Raw genomic sequence first — 24,903 nt, 5'->3', positions numbered from 1 at the left:
TGGCATCAGCAGGATTTGTGTGCCAAAGAGAGCCAAGTTGTTTTTATCTAAGAGCAAAGGAGAGAATGAGGAAATTATGTGTGGTCAGGATCACCCCCAAATCCCATTAGACAGTCCAGTGGGCCCAGCCAGACAGATGTGCCTATAGCATTTAATGTACCAGCATTCTCCTTCAGGGGCTTCCCAGGTGGCTCAGCTTTAAGAACCTGCCTGCCAGTGCAAAAGACGTAAGAGATGTGGGTTTAGACCTGAGTCAGGAAGATTCTGTAGAAGAGGGCATGCAGCCCACTCCAGTATTCCTGCCTGGAGAATCCCATGGACAGAGGAGCCTGGCAGGCTATAGCCCATAGGTTGCAAAGAGTCGAATGTGACTGAGGTGACTTAGCATGCTCACACTCTCCTTCAGTTGATTACCTGATGAAGTTTTAGGGACTTGATTCTAGACACTGTACAAAAATTACCTTTAAAAAAAAAAAAATCCTGAGACCCTCATTCAGCACATTAAGGACTGAATCTATTTTATAATAGGTTCTGGGTGTGTATATGAGGAGCTCACAGAAGGGTGCATGTGTTGCAGTTAGACTATGTTGAGTATGAACCTAAGGGATATGCCATGACCATTTGAAGTACCCAAATTGTTGGGGTGGGCCTGGCAACTGCCTTTCTTTCCTCTATTGTTCTTTATTTCTTCTCTCCTCACATTCTGTGATCTCGGAGAGATAAATAGAGATGGCTCCATGTTTCAGGAGGCATCAAGGCTCATTTCTCCAAGTCATTGTTATAGTTGGTTCTGTTTGCTGCTCTGTAAGGGGGCAGTTTGTGGAGATAGATAAAATGCTTCCTGCCCTCTGCACCACCTGGTCTGTCCAGTGAGGCAGGTTATTGGGAGGCCACCAGAAAGTTTGACTGCCAGCTCCATGAACCATGGCTTGGAAACAATAACCTCGATCAGGAAAAATTGCTTCCCTTGGAAACCATGTCCACCTAATCACAATGTCTTTTCCAGCTCATTGGTAGAACTGACTGGAGAAGCACCTACTTTTGGATTTTTTCCCAGCTCTTTAATTAATGGCTTCTTACTAGAAGCTTCGATTAACTGCTATTTACAAAGCTTTTCTGAGGTCTGCCATGCCCCAGAACTGTCAGGTTTGTATTGCTTGCCAGGGCTCCAGGTAGATTCCAAAGCACACTTTTTCAAATACCAGATCTTTTTTGTTTCATTATATCCATAGCCAGATCCTTTATAGAAAAAGTAGGGAAGTATAAAGAGGAAATGTCACCCAGGTATAACTGTCACTGTTTTTATTTTCAGTTATACTTCTTTCTAGTTTTATTTATACACACACACATTTTTCCTAGGCTATTGATAATCCCCTTTTCTCTACCGTTAACACTAGAACATAAACATTTTTCCACATCATTTTTAAACATTCTCAGAACATTTGTTTCCATGGCTGCATGATCTACCTAACTGGTCCCCATTTGTGACCAATCCACTTCCCTTGGTTAAAGTCTTTATGATGATATTTGAATTTCTGTAAGAGGATTTGTTGTTGTTTAGTCACTAAGTCATGTGTGACTCTTTCGTGACTCCATGGCCTGTAGCCCACCAGGCTCCTCTGTCCTTGGATTTCCCAGACAAGAATACTGGAGTGGGTTGCCATTTCCTTCTCCAGGGGATCTTCCCCATCCTCGTACATTGGCAGCAGATTCTTGACCATTGAGCCACATGGAAGCCCTTATGATGGATACCTAGGCATAAAATTATCAGACCATGAAATGTAAAGCTACAAAAGGCTTTTGAGAGTCAGTTACATTGTGTGTGTGTGTGTATGTATGAGTATAAACTTAGTTTCCACAAAGCATGCACTGATTTATGCTTCTGGCTCCTGCAGTCTCAGTGTGGGCAAAAATTGGTTCTTCCTGGGGGTGAAAAAAACCTTAGAAATTTTGTGGCTGTCCAGTGGTTTCCAGTGCATAAACTGATATACAGTATCTGCTTTTATCATTTCATGCAGAGGCCATAATGAGAAAAAGGTTGAGAAACAGAGTTCTAGCTATATATGAGCACCCATCTCACTCCACCCTTGGAAGCTTTTAAATTTGAGCTTTTGGTTTGGGATTTTAGAATAGTATTTTTCTGGTCTAAATGTTCTTAATTCTTTGTACAGACTTTAGGAACCTGAGAAAGGTTTGAATACAATAAAATGTGTGTTCCCACTGTTTATATTTTTATCTTTCTACATTATTAGGAATCCTCCATGTTTCTAGCCTTGTGTCCAGCTCTTTTCATGTTACTGTGCTGTGTAGTGTTTTCAGTGTTAGTCTGTGCCAAGGACCATGTTGAAGTACCCCTTGTGTTCTGGTCTTAGGCAGGGACTCCCCCACCTCCATGCCTGGGAGTACGTGTGTGTCTCCACAGGCGTCAGCTTTGGACCTCTGGGAGCCCAGGCGCCAAGCTGCTCTGGGACTTTGAGTAATTGTCCCTTGTTTGTTTCAGGTGTGATCCCCTGGGCCCGTTTGCTGTCGGGGGAGAGGACCTAGACCCCTTTGGGTGAGTACTGCTGGGGAGCTGGCAGCAACATGACTTGGTCTCGTGGCCTTTCAGCCCCAGCTCATCTTCTAATTTTAGAACTTTTCGTCAGTCTTCCTTTGGGGTGAAGGAGGCATTTGTTGCCGAGTGGCTGAGGAAGCACTGCCACTGTTCTGCTCTGCCATGCCTGGAGCAGTGCAAGAGGGCCCTGAATGTTGGGGAGCAACTGAGCAAGCCCAGAGGGCAGTTCCACTGTTGTTTTCTGGCCCCACTTGCCCTGGTGGAACGATACCCCCGGGGGGTCTATCAGGTGAAGACTGAAGACACACAAGTGGGTTACAGACCTGAGGTCAGTTGAGGGCTCTTCAGAGGTCATGACCTTACTTGATAAGGGAGGGTCACTCATCCCTTTTAGACTCTAGGGTAGTTCTTGTGAAGTCCCCAGCAGAGTTAGAGCCTCAGCTATGCAAAGGCTCAGTGCTTCTAGATTTTAAGCTCTGCTGCAAAGCATGTCCCCAACTTGAGTGTTTCATTTTTAGACAGTGGGGAAAGTAAGTCTGAAGTTAAGCTTGAACAATTAAGCTTAAGTTTTTAACTTAATACTTTTGCTTGAGCTGAAGTTAAGCTTGAACAAACTTTGACCTCAAAGTTTGGGGTAACATCACCTTCTTATTCATCCTCATTTGAGCCATTAGGTCAGATCCTTAGAACTCCATGAGGAATGGGTACTATCAAGAGTCAGACTTGGACAATCAAGTCATAGAATGCCCAGAGACCCTTCAAGGAAACCACAAAAAAAAAAAAACAAATAAAAGCTAGTATTATAAATTGTCTCAATTCATTAGCCCTTAGACCTAAAGCTGTGCCTGGAAGAGCCTTGTTTTGGTTCTGCATTCACCTTGACAAGTTCTGGCACATGTTCTTGATCAAATCGTGCCCCCCTCCTTGGCTGCAGGACATGGCAGGGATCTCAGTGTTGTGGGGTCCTGGAGCTTGTAGAGCTGAAAGTGCAGGCCATGATGGCCAGAAAAGGTGTGCTTTTTTATGTTCTTGCTCTTGCCCACTTCCTGCTGGCACTCAGGCAACCATCCACGCATGTCTGCTTGAGCCATCCAGAGTTGGTGGCCAATTCACTTTTACCTACATTCTCATCACCTTCTTCTCCAACATCTGCTTGCCACACCTGCTTACCCATTATTCCTTCTTGTCTCAGGTGTCGGAGAGGTGGCATGATTGTGGATCCCCTGAGATCCGGCTTCCCAAGAGCACTTATTGACCCATCATCAGGACTCCCAAACCGACTTCCTCCAGGCGCTGTGCCCCCAGGAGCACGCTTTGACCCCTTTGGACCCATTGGGACCAGCCCATCTGGGTAGGTATTCACTCGGGGATGCTGAGAGGGAGGACCCGATAGCGGCTCAGCTCAGCATTGCAGGGATAAAGGCATCTGACACCAAGCGCAGAATTGCCAGTAGTCCCGGGCCTTGCTGCCAAGAGAGTGGAGCCTCCTCCAGGCCCCCGCCTGGTGCTCCCTGAAGCCTTCCATGGGCTTCCCATTCCTCAGTGGCTCCCTTCCCCAGCTTCCCTCCAGGAGGACTCAGAGGAGGGGTTGCTACTCACATTTACTGGACTTCTTGTATGTGCCAGGAACTCAGTGGATTCTTAGGTCAGCACTTGTGGATAGATATTTCACAGAGACAGAAATCAAGGCCCTGAGTGATGAAGGAACTTGTCCAACGTGGGAAAATCAGAATTCAGACCAACTCTAGGGCACATGGTCTTTAACTCCACAAACCACCACATCATTCTGGAGGCAGGCTCCCTCCATTCAGGACCCTGTCTACCTGTGTGCCCCTGACTCTTCATCACCCCAACTCACCAGCCCCTCTTTCCATTCCAGACCTAACCCAGACCATCTGCCCCCGCCGGGCTACGATGACATGTACCTGTGAAGGCCTCAAGAATGTAACGTCCCAGCCTTCCCTCCACTGTCCTGGAGCTGCCACCGCGGGCCCCTTCAGCACCCGTTTTCTTGCAGGCTGGGGGCAAAGGACTCTGTCCATGTGTTTGCAGGCCGGCTGGGATTGCCTCCCCACCCCCTACCAGAGCCAGGGCACCTGCTGCAGTTCTCCACCTGGCTGCATATAGGTCCCAAAGAGAAATCAGTGTGTGTCTCACCACCAGCTCCTCTCCACTTCCCAGGGGAGACTCCGGCAACATATGCCCTTGACCCAATGCAGTTCCAGCTGCATCGCTATAAGAACAGAACCCATTTTGGATGTTATTATTAAGAACCAAATGTCAATACAAAAATCATGTTGCCGGTCTCCCACTCTTCTTTACTGCACAGCTCCTTCCATGTATGAGACTTGAGAGTTTGGATCTTTGAGGGGCTAAAGGACTCTCTTAGGCATCTTCCTTTCATGAATTGCTCTCACTCCTGATACCACTAAGATGGTCTGGCTGCATGGATGAAAATGAGTGACTGGAACCCCCATAGGCCACAGGGATGACTTCCACAAGGCCAGGCGCATTGCAGAACGACTGCATCTCCTGCAAAGGGCAAGACGTTCCAGTTCTGCTTGTCTGAGCCTGTCCTCTGGGTCTGTCTGTGCCTGGGCAATGGCCGCCTTCAAACAGAGGAATAAACAGAGCAGACCTGAAGGCTAATCTCTTTTTTGCCACTAACTTAACTGAGTGACCCTATGCAAGTCCCTTCCCCTTCCAGGGCCACTGTGCCCACCTGCAAAATCCGAGGTGCCTTTCTTTCTCTAAAACATCCTGGTGTCGGCTTCTATGCATGATGATCCCTAGTAACTGGGGCAAAAGGTAAAGAATGAAGGTACAAGGCTTTGTGTGGTGATTACCTACAGAGTCTGCAACTCTGTGCCTCTACCCACCGTGAGGCCCCGACATGAGCATAGCAGCACAGTGCTGGACATAGGGACAAGCAGGGAGCCTGGCCTCTAGAAGCCAGTGTGTGACAAGGGTGAATGGAGGAGTTGGTGATACAGGAAACAACCCAGGAAGGCATTCCACCCCAGGGAGCCCCAGCCTCTGGAAGTCTGTGCCCTGTATCCAGGCCCACCTGACCTTTGGTGTTCTCCAGATCCTTTTCAGCCCAAGGCCTGACAGACATGTTCAGTGATGAACCCCTGTGCTGGAGTAGAGAAAACACCCTAGAGCACCAGACTCCGAGGCAAGAGATGAAGGCACTAGTCACTTTCACTCCACCGCTAGCATTTCAGCCATGGGTGGTGCCTTTTTCAGCTCCTTGGACTCCTTTCTCTAAATTAGGAGATAGTATTTGTCTGTGGGCAGAGGGCTACCAGAGCCTTCCTAAGGCATCTGCTAATGTGCTATATAGCCTGGAAGTGCCTGTCTGCTGTGCCCAAGAGTGGGTTACAAGTAAACTAGACAAGGCATATATGCCCAGGGTCAATCCAAGATGCCACCTGGGTATAGGTGGGGAGGCTAGGGCTTCCTGGGCATTTCTGGCAGGCCGCATTTCAAGCACTGATTTAGTGAAGGACCAGTGTAAAGCTTTTAGAACAGCTCTGCTCTGGAAAAAGACCCAGAGGTCAGGCGGAACTGCAAATGCAGTCATCAATGGCCATCTTCCCCAAGAGCCAGCAAATGGGTGAGATGTTTTGTTTGGAAGCTAGATCATACCTTCTACAAAGAACTTGAGGCAATTTGCTCATAAAAGCATCCTTTATTATAAAAAGAAGCATTTAAAGGAACATCAGACAAGCAGGGGAAGTAAATAACTTTTAGGACCCTGATTCAGGGGAAGGACAAGATTGAAACAATAAATTCACCACTTAGATTTTCTAATAGTGAAAGTGGAAAGGATAGTCATAAGCATAATACTGTTTTCTGAAAACAGAAACTTCAGTGATTCATCTGCAGAATCAGTCGTTTTTTGAGTGGGTCTCCTTGCATCAAGGACTGAGGAGCGCAGACTGTGCCTTAAGTTATGTGTGGGGAGGTGAATGTGACCTTCAGGAACTTCCAAGTCAGCCTGTCAGTACATGTTGTGTATCTCAGCCACTTCCTCCTTCCAGCCATGAGTAATCACCGAGCAGCCAGAGGGAGTGATTCAGGTACGTTTTGTGGAACCTAGAAGTGTTAGAGCCTTAACAATAAATACCAGCACTTAATAGCCTGTTCTTCCTTTTTAAAAATAACAGCTTTATTGAACAGTTCACATACGCATAAAGTTCATGTTTTTTAAAGTGTACAATTCAGTGTTTTTAGTACATTCACAGTGTTGTGCACCCATCACCATATCTGAGTTCTGCACATTTCATCATCCAAAAAAGAAACCTCATACCCATTAACAGTCACTCTCCATTCCCTTCTCCCAGCCCCAAGTGACCACTCGTCTGTTTTCTGTCTCTAAAGATATGCCTATTCTGGACAGTTCTTACACGTGGAATAACACAATATGCGGTCTTTCATGTTTGGTTCCTTTCAGTTAACGTTTGCAGGGTCCATCCATGCTGTAGCGTGTATCAGTAATTCATTTCTTTTAATGGCTGAATAATATTCCACATTTTCTCTATCCATTTATTAGTTGATGGACAGGTTGTTTCAACTAAAATAAGGCTGCTATGAACATTTATGTACAAGTTTTTGTTTGGTCATATGTTTTCCGTTCTCTTGGAGTGGAATTGTGGGATCATATGGTAACTCTGTGTTTAATTTTTGAGGAACTGCCAAACTGTTTCCCAAAGTGACTGTGCCATTGACATTCCCATTAGCAGAGTATGAGGGGCCTGGTTCCGCCCATCTCCTCACCTGTTAGTCTTGTGTATAGATATCCTAGTGGGTGTGAAGTGGTAGCTTCTTGTGGTTTTGTCCTCTATTTTAAAAAAACAAAATCGGAATTCTGACCGAGGTCAAACAAGACAGAGATCGCAGACTGTGGCTTTGGTAATAGCCACCTTGGGATTACTGACTGGTGAGATGCAAAGGAGTTAAAGTTTGAATTTTGGGGAAGTTTCAGGGCTGGATGTGATTTAGGAGAAAGGTCCTGTCTATAGGGAAGTTACCATGACTTTTCCAGGTCTGGTGAGATTCATGGTAACCACTTTTGCTTGTTTTGAAATATTTGTATTGACCCAGTGGCTTACAAGTAAAATAAACATCTAGTTCTGAATCTTTGTCTTTTGAAGTGACATAGACTACGTGTACCATCTCTGGCAGTCTCTTCATCCCCAACTCTTCTTCCTTGCCTTGTGTCCTTCCTGATTCTTAGAGCTGGCTGTGTTTTTCATTGCATTGCATTTATCTGCTCATCGTGAGCTGTCAGCCTCCATGGTGAAGTCACTGGTCTCAAGACCCTGACTCCAAGCAGGTATTATGTTCAAAACAGATTTTTATTCCTGTGATGGATGGCTAGTACCTGTTGCCATGCAGTTAGAAATCGGGTAGCAAGCCCTGTAACAACCTCATTCTTTGAAATCCAAATTCCTTCATAGCTTCCTTTTCTGCTCATTAATGACATTCTATTACTGATCCTTGCCTCTTCATAGAAGAAAACTTAGAGTCTGTGGAGCAGTTCCTGTCTGTCACCTTGTGCTCTTGTCTGCTTTGGGCAGTTCCAATGAGACAGGTCCCACCACCAAGGAGATGAAAGATCCCTCACATAAATATCCTCAGCTTTGTCTGATATAAAACATATTCTTAAGGCCCATTGTTGACTTTTTGCACCAAAAGAGAGATTCAAAGGCAGGCATCCAAGCCCCCAGCCCCTGTTTGTCCTTGGGATACCCCAAGTCTCCAGCTGTGCCGAGCCCTGAGCCTCACCCAGAGGGTAGGTCACAAGTAGGAGTGGCAGGCAGTGAGGATGGTGGCTGTAGAGGAGTGGCAAGACCCAGGTGACCAAGGATACTAGGGTGCAGAGAGCAGTGACATGGGTTTGAACATGAGGTTTGCCCACTAGTGGCAGGGCTAGGTGGCAGGTACGAGGTGGAAGGCCCAGCCTCGGACGTTGGATGACCGTGGGAATGGCCAGGTTCCATACTAGCCACATAAGGTGAGTGTTGTGTGACACGGTTCTGAAAGAGGAGAGACAGGGTGGGCTGTAGGAAACAGAAACTACTTTAGCTTTTTGAAACAAGAAGATTTGGATGCAGGCAGCAGCAAGATCACATCATCATTGTCTGATCTGGGGATCAGGAAACTCCAGAGCCACACAGCAACTGCCTGGATCTGTGCCAGAAAGTAAATGCCCCTTGTGCTGCCACCTTGACCCCCTCCCCCACTTCCTCTCACCTCAGTTCCAAGTGCAAGGCTTGGTTGCATGCATCTGATAGTTGGAACCTACATCAACTCTTAAACCATAGCTGCAAAGGAGCCTGGGAAATGGTCTTTTTCCCTTTTCCTGCCTGTCCCAGGAAGGCACGTTTGGGACAGAGGTCTGACAAGCCAGTCTCCTGTGTATTAACATCCTTATAGAATGGGCCTTGATAGAGATGAGCACCACAGCCAGGCTTCTCCAGCTTGCCCAAGCCTCCCAGTCTCTCCTGAAATGCTTGCTTGAAGGACACAGTACATCTTGGGCCCCAACCCAGACCTGGATCCAGATCACTAGGGAAGGGCCCTTAAGTCCATTTTTTGTAAGTTCCTCAGGTGATTTATCTGACAGACCAGTTTGAGAATTCCTGAGAAGGGAAGGGAAGGCTACACACATCCTTGCTACTCAAACCGGCAGATTCACCTAGAAACTTGTTAGAAATGTGGAGTCTCGGGCCCCACCCAGGCCTATTAAATGAGGACCTGCACTTTATCAAGTTGTCCAAGTGGTTTGTGTGCACTTTAAAGTCTGAAACTCTCTGGTGTACAAACCTTATATCTTCTCCCTTTACCTGGATAGCAGGTGAAAAGAATCGGCAGTCTTGGTTGATGACATACTACGATTAATACAAGAACCTCCTTGTTTTAACTGCTTTCTGTGTTATCCCCTGTAACCTCTCCCTTCCTTTCTCCCCTATCACTCAAAATGTGTTTGTTTCATATGTTTTTAAATATGGGTGTACCCTTGTAAAATAGCATATGTCATATCTAATATAAGGAAATACTATCCCCATTTTTTCCAGGCCAGAAAAAGAGGGTTTGGAAAGTTTCAGTAATTTGCTCAAGAAGGCAAGCAGGGTTCTTAGAATTAAGCAGGAGTAGTTATGACTCCCAGCCCTCCCTTTGCTGGTGTGTGACTTTATCTGCAAAATGAGCATCATATCTACCTTCAGGATTGTTACAGGACCCAACCAAATAATGTGTCTTACAAACAGATAGCAGGAGCTCTGTGGGTACCAGCTATCATTACTGAAGCCATATGGGTAGATAAGACTGGGAGTTCGTGGACAAGAGGGCTTCCCTGGTGGCTCAGATGGTAAAGAATCTGCCTGCAATGCAAGTGACCTGGATTCGATTCCTGGGTTGGGAAGATCCCCTGGAGATGGGAGCGGCTACCCACTCCAGTATTCTGGCCTGGAAAATTCCAAGGACAGAGGAGCCTGGTGGGCTATACAGTCCATGGCGTTGCAAAGAGTCAGACATGACTGAATGACTTTCACTTCATGAACAAGAGGAAGGAAACCTTGGGCTGCTGTTCAATGATGAGAATAACTATCTGATGCCCTCAGTGTGCCAAACTCCTCCTAGTCTCATGTAATACACCTAGCTATTCCCAAGGTAAACACTGGTAGCAGCTTAGTTGAAGTGGTGCTGGGTTTGTTCCTTCAGGGGTGGCAGAGCTGTGATGAGGACCCGAGACAGCCTGGTTCTAAAACTGGTGCACTTTTTAGTAAAACTGCTATACCTAGACCCCACATCTTGTCCAGAGGAGGAGCATGGGCAAAATCTATTCCTGAAGCCGGAAAACAAGTCAGGACTGAAACGAGAAAGGAACAATGCTGCATAATTCCCAAGATGGCCCAAGACTCTGAAGTCAGTCCTATTGCAAAATGTATCTCATGTCTCTGAGCACTTCCACCTACAGCCACAGCACCCAAGCACCCAGGTTGGGAGCATCTGAAAGCACCCAGCCCAATCCCTATCCCACAGAGGAAGAACAGGCCCCAAAGCCTGTCAGGGTAACCTCTTGAGAGGCTTCATTGGCCTAGACATGGCCTTAGGCTCCATGCAGGGCTCTGTCATATGACCCCAAATGATGCTCACCCTGGCCTTCTGACTTTGGTAGTTTGGGAGCTATTTTCCCCATTGGACAGATGAAAAAGCATACCCAGAGCAGTTGAGTGACTCCCACTTTGCCACAAAGACTACAAATAAATCCTAGCCCCAAACTTGTGTATCAAACATTACCCCCAACAGTTTTGAGTGACAAAAATATGACCCCCCAAAATTGTCCCTCCCTCTTCCTTTTCTCCCCTCAGCCAGGCTGTAAGAGGAAGGGGCCATGCAGCTTCAGCACCCTGGTCAGCGCCCACCTAGGCGCAGCTGCCAGACGAAGCCTTTGGGCGAGGGTAGGCCAATGTCGACTGCTCCCCAGTCCAGGATGGCCCTCCTCTGGGATAGACAGGCATCCCAGGAAGGATGAACCTAGGTATTCTGCCTACAAGATGGAGCCCTGCCCGCCCACCCTCCAGATTAGAACCACAGGAGCACAGCTTCATCCTCTAGGCTTCTTGATGTCTGATATAAATTCACATGAGAACCCTAAGAAGAGAGGGGGCCTGAGCCATGGGGCCCCTGGGTAAGTCCCACCTCTCCCCTTGGTTTTCCCCAGTAGTAAAATGGGGATAAAGGTGGACTTGATCCTCCAAGGATCCTCAAAGGTCCCGCTGACCTATGAGATTCCATGACTTAAATAGGACATGGGCCTGTCCAAGTTTAGTGCTGCCCGAACTGTCCCCTCTTATCCCCCAAGAGCTTCCCACTTGGCATCTAAACCACAAGCCTCAGTGGCAGCCTACAGCCCAGATGTGCAAACATGCCCTGACCGGCCTGCACACTATTACAGTCGAGTCTGCTATTTACTGGTTGTGTGCCCTTGGGAAAGGGACTTTGCCTGCCTGTGCCTCAGCTTACTCATCTGTAAAAGGGAATTCATGATAGCACCCACTCTCCAAGATGGTTGTGAGGTTTAAATGAACTAGCAGATGCAAAGACTTAGAAGAGTGCCTGGCACAGAAGGAACACTGTATTTCATTTAAAATTTGATCATCTAATGTGTATAATACATAATGGGTTCACTGAAATGTAGAAACATGAAGTGTTTTGTTTTATCCAGCTAACCTCGGTCAGAGCCCCCTTTCTCATCTTAGCATCTAGGATCCAACCAAAAACTGAATGGTCATTTTGATTTTCAAACTCGGTCCAGTCCAGTTTAAACTTATATCCAGTTCCAAGAGGTCTCTCCTCTGACCTCTTTTGAGCTCCTCTGTGGTAGGGTGGGAGGAGGGAGAAAAATGAAGAGTCTCTTCACTAGCCATGGTGATGGGGTGGGGGGTGGGGGGTACTCTTACTCTAATTCATACCAGGGTTTTGCTTTTTTATGCTGGAGTGTTTGGTAGACAACATGCAAAATTGGGGGGTGCTGTTGAGAACTATACCCAGGACTCTCAGTAGTGAGGGTCTCTCTCTCCATAAGAGGTTCTCAGCCCATCTGCTCCTTGAGGTAATATACTGGGCTGCATAGCCACCTGCACCATCCCACAGCTCCAGCCTCCCCTCACCTGCCTACATCAACTCTTGGAGCCCTGGAACACTAGGGTCCTCCACCTACCTTCAAGAGCCTCAGAACACTGGGAGGGATTGCAGGACTGCCCTTCTTCCTCCCTGAGTCCCACCACCCTTCAAGCCAGTGTGGGCTGTTCCCTGGGCCTTCCACATCAGAAATTCTCCAGGTCAGAAGCAGACCTCATCTCCATGTTCACACTAATTCTGAGCCCCAGAATATACTTGTCAAGACCACTCAAGAATACTTTCCTTACTTCTTTCATCTGTTTGGTGCTGTACCTCAAAACCTAGCACAGAATGGTACGTAAGTCCTTTGTGAAAGAACGAAGGATCTTAGATGAGAAACACTCAAGTGGTCTGCAGGCACTGTATTTCAGTGAGTCTCCAACTGAGAGACAGTCTAGACTGCTTCTTGAGGGTGCCCCCATCTCTCTGAGTGACTTGGTGAGCCCTGGGCCAGGGAGGGGGTGGATTACTGACCCTAGCAGGTGGCATCTCATTGGACACTCCTTTGTCCTCAGTTCTGGCCTGTCAGAATTCTCAAGCAGTGGGATAATCCTTTTTACCCATGCAAATGTCCAGATGTCCAGCTGCTCTTGAAAAATCAGGAGCTCTGACAACCCTGAGCCCATCCACCAGGGCAACAGCCAATCAGCTGAAACAGACACCCCTTTAATCCTGCCACTGCTGTAGATTGCCACCTGCTTCATTAGTGACTGTCACCTGCCAAATTCTATGGGCATTGGCATTTGGGCCCCTGCTTTCATCTTTGATAGAGGAGGGAAGACACTCTCAAGAGGAGAGTCAGATGGCTGGCAGGTGAGTCAGCAATAGTAGTAACACACCTGTGGGTGTAACCCCCAGGAGTGGCTTTAGTGAAAGGAGGTGTAAACACAGAAGAAAAAAAAAAAAAAGAGGAAGATAGGGAGAGATGGGATGAAATGAAGAACCAGGAAAGGGAGAGAGATGGCCTTTCCTGAGTACCCTTTACCCTAAGTCATTATTGGCTCAGATGTCTGCCACCCAGGAAGAGGTTGGCATGGCAGGCACCTTCTTCCCCTGTCCTCCCTGCTCCCCTGGGGCCAGCTTTCCTGCCAGAAGATCCTTCCACTCACTAACATTCCCCCAGACCCAGGCGATTAAGTTGGCTTGATCTCAACTTAATCAGATCCCTCTTCTGTGCCAACACTCTCCACCTTTGGCCATACATACACAGCTCCCTGTGCACTGTCCTGTTTCTCCAGACAATCTGTGACCAGCTCAAGGGCAGGGCCCACATGTCCCCATAGGACCTCCCCCAGGGAAGAATACAGATTAGGTGTGAATGAACAAGCAAATGAATAGTTAACATTAATGAGTGAATTACAAAGTGCCAGGCTCTATCCTCAGTGCTTTATGGGTATCTCATTTACTGCTCACTACACTTTATGGGGAAGGTGCTTCCATTTGACAGATGAGGAAACTGTGGCTCAGGGGTACTAAGCATCGGCTCAGCATCCAGGCGGGCTTCCCCTGTGGCTCAGTGGTAAAAGAATCCACCTGCAATGCAGGAGACATGGTTCAAGCCCTGGGTCAGGAAGATCTCCTGGAGCAGGAAATGGAAACCCACTCCAGTATTCTTGCTTGGCTACAGATCATGGGGTCACCAAGAGTTGGACAAGGCTGAGCGACTGAGCACACATGCACACAAACATCCAGGCACTCGGACTCCAGAGCCAGTGCCCTTATACTTTACATGATGGATGGTCCTCAGTGAACTCCCTCCATAAGGGCTTCTCCCCCCAATCTCTCTAAGACTGGAGTAGGGAGAAAGCTCAGAAGTGCTTGGTCCCCTGGGAGGAGGAAGGCAGTAATCCTGCTACCTTCTGTACCATACATATCTCTTGGGCCTGCCCATCTGCTCCAGGACAACCCAACCCAGGAAGAGGGTTGATCTAGGGGAGAGGGTGTTGGGACCAAAGAAAAGAGGATACAGCAAGACCAAACTTGCTACTGTCTTTAGCCAGGCTCTGGCCACTGGGGCACAGGTTCTCTTCCAAGGAGAGGGGTTGGTTGGAAACCTCGAGACTAAATCCTACCCAAATTCCACTATGTTTCTCCCTGAAGACACCCAACACCTGACCAGTAAATGCTAACATACCTCCACTGACAAGGAGCTCCCTACCATTCCAACCCAGGCAAGATCTCAACAAAGCTTCTCCTTCCCTTAGCTGAAACTCATCTCCTCAGGGATATCAGGAGAAGCCCAGTCTTTTGGAAGAAACCAACAGACCCAACCTGAGGGCATCTCCTTGACTCTGTCAGGGCCAGTGATGCTCCCCTTTCCTCCAAGACAGATCCCTTAGACAGAACCTGCCTCCTGTGGCTTCATAATGCCTCCTTTGCTTTCCCTCCTCTTGCCCCTCCAAAACTCTCTGGACTCAGCACCACTGCTCAGCACCACTGTCTTAACTTTAGAAAGCCTTCTTCTGTGTTTCCTGATCCCCTCAGTCCCCACAGAAGGTGGAGATTGGTTGGGAATGTTTCCAGTCTCTCTCTGGAGCACCAGAGAGGTGGGAGGAAGGCCCACAGGGAAGGGTTGCCTTCCAGGCAGAAGGAGCAGCAAGTGCAAAGGCCCTGAGGTGGGCATGTGCCTGCAGGGAGTGAGCCTAGCTGCAATGGAGTGAGCAGAGGCTAGGATGGGACAGAAAGTCAGAGCAGCACAGGGGCCAGACTGTGGCATTTTCATAGGCCACCGTGAGGGATCGATCTGAAGCCTATGAAATTCAGGGAGTCATCCTTTTTGGAAAAATGAGAATTATAAATAAGTGTGATTTAGGGCCTTGGAAGGAGCTTGCACAAGTGAGAGGCCTTGTCAATGCACCCTTGACTGGCGAGAATGGTAGCTTCTGCCGAGAGTAAGAGGAGCCGTAGGACAGTTTGGAGCAGGAGCAACCTGACCTAACTAACCTTTGAATAGGACCCTCAGAGTAGATCAAACCAGTCATCCTAAAGGAAATCAACCCTGAATATTCACTGGAAGGACTGATGCTGAAGCTGAAGTTCCAATACTCTGGCCACCTGATGCAAAGAGCCAACTCAATGGAAAAGACCCTGATGCTAGGAAAGATTGAAGGCAGGAGGACACGGGATGACAGAGGATGAGATGGTTGGATGGCATCACCGACTCAACAGACATGAGTCTGAGCAAACTCCAGGAGATGGGGAAGGACAGGGAAGCCTGGAGTGCTGCAGTCCATGGGGTCGCAAAAAGTCAGACACAACTGAGAGACTGAACAACAAGGATCCTCCTGGCTGCAGAGTGGAACAAGAGCTGAGGTGGAGGGTGGGCAGGAGAGGAATTAGGACTCAAATGAGCAACCTGGACTGTGCAGTTGTGACTGAGGAGTCAGATTCCACAGATGGAACCAATGAGATCTGCTGATAGGTAGGGTGGGAGGTGAGAGAAGAAAGTCAGAAGGGTTGACTCTGAAGTTTTAGGCCTAATCCAGTCATCTCCAACCAGGGTGAGGAAGGAGAGTGATCGTGGAGACAACCTCATACACTCAGGCCTGCAGCCTGATTTTTCCCAGCCTCCCTCTCTCTGAAAGGAGGCTGAGGATGAACTTTCATTCCTCCCACTTCACAAAGACAATACTCAGGATACTTAGAGAGAAACAATACCTTGCTCAAGGTCACACAGCCAGGAAATGGCAGACCCTGATACCCAGGTTTTACTGACTCCAAAATCAGTATCTGTTCTCATATGCCAGGAAAAGCAAGGTTTGGGGACCCTAGTAGCTTCTCAAGTAGGAGATGCAGTTCCTACAGGTGGGCACCTTCCAGCCACCACAGGGTCCCCTGGGGCCACTTCACAGCTACACCCAAAAAAAACCTCCAAAGAGAGTTCTCAGCATTCTATGCCCTGCTCCCTCCTGACCCTGTTTCTGATCTACTGGCTGGGCCATCTCAGCTGCAACCTTGGGGAAATGTTTTTGGCATCACCTAAGTTTTCTTAACTCATCGACAAAGAAATGACTGCCTCCATCCATTTTACACATTTTCTCAAGAGTACATTAGGATGCAAAGCAGGACTCTCTGGTTTAGAGAAAACCTGAGGTTCCTGGAATTTAACCTTCTAACAGATTTACCCTCTAAACACAATTCACGGCATTTAAACTGATAGGAATTGATGGTCCTGGATGCATCCACTCAACAGGTTTAGTCTCCAAAAGAGTCCCCACTGTCACAATAATCTATTTAGCTTGGATTGATATTTTTATTATTATCATTATAGATTTGAAAGGCCTGAGCCCATCATTTGGGATGTTCAGTTCTTCTACCTAGAGTGGGTCCTGTCACTTCATGCATCCACTCCTCGCTTGGAGCTTTGACTTGTGAATCTTTCACTATCTCGAGGCTTTGTCCTTTTCAAACCACACCTCTTCAACAGCAGAAACAGAATCTGACAGGCCAAGATGCATAGCCTTTGTCCTCTCTAGCCCTCCCTCAGCCCCCTGCTCCTGGAAAATCCTGCCAGCAGAAGCAGATATTTGATCCATCATAGAAGCGATAATGTTACACCGTCCAGATGTTCAACTCACCGGACTAAGGGCTCAGGTTACAGATAGTCAGGGCTGCTCTAGCCTCATGCCCACCCCACTCTCCCACCCCCAAGAATCAGGATCAGTGGCCCACATTGCCAACTGAGGCGGAGTACACAGAACCTGCAGGGGTTTGGGGGCTCACTGAAATGACCCCATTAGAGTCTTCAAACCAGTGACCTAGAAGGCATATATTCTCAAAGCCCTCTAGAGCCTTTCAGAATGGATAATGCCCTCCCCCAGTCCTCAAACACCTTTATCTCCTTGCCCACTAGGACCCACTTCCTTTCCTTGTCAGTAGTTTAAAGAGAGTCTGGATGGAGCCTAGAAAACACTTGACTAAGAGAAACAGAACAAACAGTGATCAATGTGGCCAGAATTTCCAGGCCACCAGAATGTGTGCCTGATTTCTTCCCCAAATAAATTGGGGCTGCACTTTGCTGCTTAGGGGGGGTTGGGAAAGGAAGGTTACAAATTCAACATTAAAAAAAAAAGTTTCTTTCCTGTTCCCAGAATAAGGTTATGCCTAAGAGACATACTATTGGGGAAGGGGTGGTCATGAAGGCCCACACTGTGTCCACAGAAATATAGCAAAGCCCTCACCCTTTCTTATTTGAAAGACCCCCTGCCCCTTGTCCAGGGAGTTAGTGAAAACTGTGCACATGACTGTAAAACTTGTGCTAGTCACTGCAGGTAATTCGATGCCATGACCGAAACCAGGCTGTCACAAACTGTATTTAGCCCAGCCTAACCTGAGGACTTAAGGGCTCCTTTAGCAGGACTGTGGGAGATGCTGGCTGTGTAAGTGGTGGCAACCCTGGTCAGAAAATGGCATGGAGAATGGTCAGCACCTGCTGACACTCTCCTCCCCTCTGAAGGAGTGGCCACATGCAGATACTGGGCTCCTGTTCCATACGGGAATTCCTAGGGCAGAACTGGAAGGGCCACCCCTCTCACATCACAGTCAGGGGGACTGAGGCCTGGAGAGGAGAGGTCATCCAAGGGATGACTTCTCCCCTCATCATGAAGCCACCTCCCACCTTCAGTGGTCAGGGCTGCAAGGGGTCCTTCCAAGGTCACCCAACACCCATAGGTGGCTGATGAGGACAGCAGAGATCCCGGAATTCCCCAAGGTACGGGGAACAGGATGGGCAGCCTTTCAAACAGCTCTCAACCCACAGAAATGCCAAGAAACCTCATCCTCCAAGGGCAGCGGTTTCCAGACTTTTGTATTTTTAGCAGCAGAAGCCATCCTTCAAACAAAACCTTATGCAAAACCTCAAGCTACAAAACAGACGGAGGGGCCGCTCTCCTAAGCGAAGCCTGGACCAGGCCCCAAGCTCCCCTTCCTGCACCCACGACTCCTTCCACAGGGCCCTCGGTGGAGCTCAGTCCAAAACCCCAGCCTTGGGGGCCTGGTCACTCCGAAGCTGAAGCAGCCAGAAAGAGTGGGCTCTTACTTAAGACCCCTGGAGAGCATGGCTGGTCTCTGAGACCTGGACAACTTCGTTCTCCACCAGGGCCTGGCCCCCGTCCCCATGGAGCTGTCTCATGCGCAGGTTGATAGAGCCATAGGTCTTTCTGGAGCCCCTGCCCGGGACGAAGGTGGGCCTGCGGTACAGCTCGCCCTTGCACAGGGAGACCATCAGCAGCACGGACAAGAGCATGCCGCCCACCGTGAGCAGCCCCAAGCCTGCGATGATGCACTTGTCCAGGTGCGAGCCCAGGCGTGCATAGTACATCTCCAGCCGTTCCATCTCCCGCGCCGACACCGTGTCCGGGTTGACGCGAGCCTCGCGGGGGATGGCGTACGCAGTCACCACAAGGAGGATCCCGCTCACCAGGAAAACCAGAGCAGAGACGAAGCCGTAATCCACAGGGCGGCTCACGGGTTCCAGGCCTGGCCCCTCTTCTGAATGCAGGGATGCATTGTCTCTCTGGGGTCGGGGCCGCGAGGGGCCAAGGCCCCCAGGAAGGCTGGGGGAACGGCCTAGTCTGGTATCCCCAGGGTCCTGGAAATGGGTCTCGTGCTCCTCTGAAGAGAAGCAGGCATTCTCCACACCCTCCCTGGGTGGGGCTGCTGGACCCAGAGATGCAGGTCTCCTTGGGGCCTGGGGACCATTGTTCAGTGTCTTCAGTTCCAGACCAGGGGGAGATGCCATTGGGAAGGCGGACCCCAGCTCATCCCTTGGCCCCTTGGTAGCTAGAAGAGAAAACAGAAAAGTGGAATTTAGCAAACCTCTACTACTGACAGCCTGCTGGCGCCAGACATCACACAAGGCCTGCTACTAGGCATGTGGGTTTTGGGCAATGCCTGTATCCTCTCTGGGCCTCAGCTTCCCTATTTATTGAATGACAGCAATAGTACTACTTCCTACTTAAAAGGGCTGATGTGAGGATTGAGATAATCCACATAAAGTCCTCAGAATAGTAAATTCTCAGTAAGTACTGCCAATGAGCTATTATTATGATGGTGGGAATTTAAATAGGGTAGATATCAGGTTCTAATCCCAGCATCACCACCTGAGCTTGGGCAAGTGCGGTGATCTTTCCAGACTCAATTTTATGATCTGCTAAGTGGGAATAAGCATAATGCTTCCCTCATAGGGTTGATTTGAGGATTTTGTTTCATAAAATAAGGTATGTAAGGCCCACCAGTTCAATTAATGGACACTGTTGTGATGAAATGAGGATATCTGGGGGCAGGGGAAGGGGAGATGAAGGTGGTTGTAAGAACAAAGAGGAGAAAGTTAGGGTAGCTTCTAGGAGTTAGTAGCATTTGAGCCAAATCTCAGAGGATAAGTGGGAAATCCCCCAGCAGCAAGACGGAACAAGGGCATTTTGGAAAGGAAGAGGGGTTGCCTTGGAGGTCAGCTGGGACTAGCTTTCTAAATTCTCTGAAAACCAAGCCAAGGAGCCAGGGAGGCAAGGTGTTGGGGCTGGGAGGGTTAACATCCCCCTGGGTTTTGGAAAGCTCTCTCTGGCTGCTGCATGGAGGACAGTCAGGATGGGAGGGAGGACAGTGGAGGCCAGGGGTCCAGAGAGGAACCCAGTATAGTCAGGGGAAGCATAGAGGCTGAGAGGGCAAAGAGGAAGGAAGAGCATATTTGAGAGCCATGACTGAGGTCAAGGCCAAATGCCTTTATATAAATAGAAGATGGGAGGACCTGGATGAGGGTGACAGAAGGGCAGCTGGGAAAGGACAGGGAAGGGGGGCTCTCTGCTCAAAGAACAGACACCCCACCCAAGTACCTGAGCGCCTGCCCACACAGACAGACAGCACATGCACCAAAGGATACCAGCTTACAGCCCATGGGCCATATTTGGCTCATAGGAGTTTTGCTTTTTCATGTTTCTGGTCTGTTCTTTTTTTTTTTTTTTTTGGTGAAGCAGTTGCCAATATATAAAAAGCAAAAGATTCTACACTTTAAACCTTAGATGCCCGGCTTCTCTTGCAAAATGGATGAACCTGATGCCCCTAGCCCCCTTTCCCTCACAGCCACACAGCAGGAGCTGATGATGAAGTCTCCCTCAAGCAGCTCTAGTGCGCCCCCAGCAGGCCCCCCTGGCATGTAGAACTCCTGACCACCATGTCCCCAGGCACACCCACACCTTGTGGGTACAGACATCCCAGACCCAAGTCCGCACACAGCACAGAGACCCCCAGATGCAGAGTGCCTTACATGCCCTAGGGTGTCTACACACACATACACAGGATTCTAGACCTTTCTCTGCTTTCCCATGCCTGGGTTTATTCTCCAAAGCTCCCTGCTTCAGTGTGTGTGTATGTGGGAAAGAGAGAGGATATGAGCAAATGAACGGAGTTAAAATGAATGAAATGAATGAATGAATGAAATTCAAAGAGCCTCTGCGGGAAGGCACATTTTTCGATCTTTCTGATCTTCCATCCAACATGGACTTGCATCAGACACCTCCTCTTAGCACACACAGGGCCTTTCATCTGAGTACAAAGCCTGTTTCCACTTACAACCCATCTCGATCACCACGTCCCTTCTGCCTGAGTTCCAATTTTAAAAATGTTTACTGAGCACCTACACTCTCTAGTGGGCCCTGGTGTGGACATTTCCCTCGGGAGTATCTTAGGTAACCCTCACGAGCCCCATGAGCAGGTGTTACTATCTCCGTTTTACAATATGTAGCAAGATCCCATGGCATATATGTGGGGGTCAGGAGCTGAACACACGTTCCCCAAGAATTGTTATCACCTAAAAGCCTAAAAACCCACACACTCGCATGCCAGTGGCATCATCTGGCCGTCCTTCCCTGGTCTTCTAGGCCACACTTGTAGACTCTCTACTTTATGCCACTGTTGAACAGCAACCATGAGCAGCTTGAGGTCAGGGATACGTCTGGGTCCACAGCCCCCTGCACAAGGCTTGGAACACAGCCAGTCCTCAGGAATGGTTTCACAACCTGCTCAGGCAGACAATCCTTCCCACACAACAGGATGGGGAGTCCTATTCCCGGACAGGCTCTGGCCAAACTGCTCCCACTTTCCAGTAAACCAAGAGGAGAGGTGTGTTCATTGGCTTTTCTTTTTTTTTTACTTTTGGCACCAAATGCATTTTCCTGAGTGCCCAGCCAGTAACAGGGACTGGCAGTGACCACTCCTGCCCAGTTGGTGTCCAGAAGTGGTCCCCCACCCAGGTCTTCAGCATCTTCTCTAGAACTCAGCCCCTGGAAGGGCCCAGGAACCCTCTTCCCAGACCAGCACATTGATGCCTCCATATCCCAGAAGAAACCCAGGATACTCAGATTCTTGGAGCAGGGCTCTTTCACCTGGCAGGAAGCCAAAAATTTTTCCTTAGGCTGCCAACAGAGTTAGGAAGAGGGTGGAGGAAAAGAAGATTCCTTCTTACACAGAGTTGCTATGTCTCTGACACACAGGTTCAGAGATACCTAGGAGTTACAAGGGCATGCCCAATTGCTCAAAACATAAGCAGAAACAGACAAGCTGACAATGATGCTGGTTGTCCACTGCTCACACCCCACAGCTGTACCGTTACACTCCAATGTCATTTGCAGTCCAACAGGACCTGAAAGGTACACCTTGGTCCCACACTCAGACCCCCAGGGGCCTTTTCCATATGCAGCATCCACAGACACTGGAACCCACACAATACAACCAGAGATCCATACACCACATTGGTATCCACGCCCCAAGAAAGGACAGAGCTGGTCACACACACACATACGCCCCAAGAAATGATAGAGTTGGTCACACACACACACACACACACACACACACACACACACACAGAGTTTACTACTCTCAGGACTGCTAAGATCCACCAAGATCCGCCCAAGTCCAGCACCTCGCGCAGTGGCGTGCACTAACACGCGGGGGAAACAGACGCACAGCGGGCGTGGGTAAGCTTCACAAAACCCAGTCGACAGACACACGCACGAGTTGTACACAAAGCCTCGGGCGCTCAGATACGTCCACGCTGTGATACCCAAAGTTCCGAGCAGAAAGCTCCAGCACCCCAGCTGCCCGCTGCACCCACGCGCCCGCCACCCCGCAGCTCACACCCCTCTGCTCCTGCCCTTGACCACAAACACTGTTGGGCCGGGCCAGGCCGGACCGGGCCGAGCGGCGCCGGGAGCCAGGCGGCCAGGCGGCCCAGGGAGGCCGGGATCTGCGAGGACCCGCGTGCGCCCAGGTTCCCTCGCCGCATGTCCTTCGGCCCGGCCGCGAGGTCAGGCTAGCTCTCCTCGGCCGCCCCTCTCCGCCTCGGGTCCTCGGCCTCCCGCTGCCCGCAGCAGTTCCCTCTTGGCGTGCCTACCTGTGCCGAGCCTTCCTCCTCACCTCCCCACCTCCCCACGCGGGAGGCGAGGGCGCCGAGCCGCCTCCGGGCAACGGGGAGGGCGCGTCCTCCCCGGGCGCCCGCCCGCCTTCTTCCAGCAGCCGGTGTTGGTGCTGCGGCGCAGCCCAGGGGGAGAGCGGGCCCGGCCGCCGCCTCCTCTTCTCCCCCTCGGCTCCCGCCCCCTTCCCAGCCGGACCCGGCCCGGAGCCGCGGCCGAGGCGCACGTACCTGCTCGCGCCGCGCGGGGCCGTACGGCGGCGGCTGGGACCGCCAGGGAGGCTCCGGGGAGGGAGGCACGGGGAAGGGGCGGGAGCCGGGGATCGCCGAGCGCCGCGGCTCGAGCTCCGCCCGCGGCCGGCGAGGGCGCCGGGAGTCAGCTCCGGGAGGCACTGGGAGGCGGGTAACAGACTGGGGCGAGGCTGGGGGGACGCGGCTCCATCCTCCTCCGCTTCCCCTTGGGGCAGGTCTGGTTCCCCAGCACCTGGGTCCCCAGAACCGAAGCCTCCAGCCGGCCCGGGCGCAGGGGCGGGGCGCGGGGTGGGTGCTGAAGAAGACCCCTCCCTCGGCCGCTGGCCTCGCCCCTCGTCTGGGGAGCCCCTACTGCGCCGGGTCCCCACGCTTACTCCGCTTCTCAGCCCCTCCCACACACGCAACCCGCTGGAGGGACTCGGGGTCCTCTCCGAGGTCCTTAGGGCGGGATGCTCTTCTCCGGCGCGTGCGGCTCCGTGACTCGAGGGCGCCACCTGAAGGCGGAAAGGAAGCCTCTGATGAACCAACCTCTGTAGTGCCCCCTCCCCTGGGAAGCCCACTGACAACCCCACAGGCTCCCTTGCCCCAGGGGCCCTTCCAGCTGTGTTCTCTTGGCCTGCATTATTGTCCTTATCTCTGGGAGCTGTGGTTTTCACTGAGTGTCAGCCTCCTGCCTCAGACTGGCAGGTCCTGGAGGCCAGGGCCGCAGACCGACGCTCCCAGAGCCCAGCGTGGCAGTGGGTGGACAGGTGGTAGTGGGACACATTTCACCGTTTCTTTCCTTCTGGGGCTCAGACTAAGGTGAATTAAATTTCACTTCACTTCAATTAAGTGAAATGCCTAGTGCACTAAAGTTAAGGAGACACTCGCTCTTTGGGAGCCCAGGCCAAGCCCAGAGAGGAGCTGGAGCTGAAGATCACCAGCTTACTGGAAGTCTCTGTGAGCAGCTCACTCTGGTGGCCTCAGGTGGAATCCTCCCACCTCTCTGAGCCTCAGTGTTCGCCTCTGCCAATGGGATCCTGAAAATGCAGACTCCAGGAGCTTTGGAGGGGTCAGCAGAGGCAAACCATCCGGAAGCAGAGGCACGGTCCTGAGTCCTCAGCCGCGTCATGGTAGAGCCGGACCTGTCCTGCTCCAAAGGCCTGTGCCATCCTTGACGAGTAGGACAGCAGAGGCAGCCCCAGAAGCCAGGTGCCCAGGCCTTTGAGGCTAGGGTGATGGACACCTGGGCAGGGCTTCCAGTGCTGGGAGGAGTGGGAGGGTGTCAGGCTCTTCCTGCCTTCCAGAGGCCTGGCCTACTGTTGTTGTTGTTTAGTTGCTCAGTCAAATCCAACTCTTTGAGACCCCAAGGACAGTAGCTTTGGGATTTTCCAGGCAAGAATACCTGAGTGGTTGCTATTCCCTTCTCCAGGGGATCTTCCTGACCCAGGGATTGAACCTGGGTCTCCTGCATTGCAGGCAGATTCTTTACCATCTGAGCCACCAGAAAAGGCGATTGTTGGGAGACTTCAGAAGAGAGCTGTCTGTGGCACCAGACTCCCAAGGGAATCCTAGCTCCACCACCTTTGTGTGAAGGGGCCCCTCTTGGAGCTATTTCCTCATCTGTGTAATGGACTCAGTAAGGGTAATGGGATTAGATGAAATGTTCCCTATACAACATCCCACCATGTCCAACTCAATAGACATGAGTTTGAGCAAGCTCCGGAAGTTGGTGATGGACAGGGAAGCCTGGTGTGCTGCAGTCCATGGGGTCGCAAAGAATCAAGCATGACTCAGCGACTGAAGTAAACTGAACTGAAGGGTAATGGGACCAGAAGAAGTATTCCCTATGAAGTTCTCACAGTTCCCTTCCTCAGCCTTTGCCTTTGCTGTTCCTTCTGCCTGGGACACTCTTCTTCCTGAGACCCCCCAGAATGTGCCCTCATATCCTTCACATATTTACTCAAATGTCACCTTCTCAGAGACACCTTCCCATGGCATCTTTTTAAGACTAGCAGTACCC

The 24,903-nt window shown here is 50.2% G+C and overlaps 2 protein-coding genes across 2 annotated transcripts in view; one reads left to right on the top strand and one right to left on the bottom strand.

Annotated features, from left to right (window-relative positions):
- Window positions 1-5,197, top strand: part of PSMF1 (proteasome inhibitor subunit 1) — a 38,826-nt gene extending 33,629 nt beyond the window's left edge. The window contains exons 5-7 of the mRNA XM_005887932.3: window positions 2,501-2,554; window positions 3,747-3,905; window positions 4,434-5,197. Of these exons, the coding sequence (XP_005887994.1) occupies window positions 2,501-2,554; window positions 3,747-3,905; window positions 4,434-4,485 (265 nt within the window). The 3' untranslated portion in view covers window positions 4,486-5,197. The remainder of the gene's footprint in view (window positions 1-2,500; window positions 2,555-3,746; window positions 3,906-4,433) is intronic.
- A 12,576-nt stretch (window positions 5,198-17,773) lies between these two features.
- Window positions 17,774-23,176, bottom strand: TMEM74B (transmembrane protein 74B). Its single transcript, XM_070382103.1, has 2 exons — window positions 22,881-23,176; window positions 17,774-19,027 (listed from the first exon to the last, which is right to left on the bottom strand). Exon 2 carries the CDS (start codon window positions 18,984-18,986, stop codon window positions 18,285-18,287), a length of 702 nt encoding a protein of 233 aa, XP_070238204.1. The 5' UTR covers window positions 18,987-19,027; window positions 22,881-23,176; the 3' UTR covers window positions 17,774-18,284.
- Between the last annotated feature and the right edge of the window lie 1,727 nt (window positions 23,177-24,903).

Source organism: Bos mutus, chromosome 13 (genome assembly GCF_027580195.1).
Source record: "Bos mutus isolate GX-2022 chromosome 13, NWIPB_WYAK_1.1, whole genome shotgun sequence".
NCBI classification, from domain to species: Eukaryota; Metazoa; Chordata; class Mammalia; order Artiodactyla; family Bovidae; genus Bos; species Bos mutus.
This window is presented reverse-complemented; position numbering and strand designations above follow the sequence as displayed.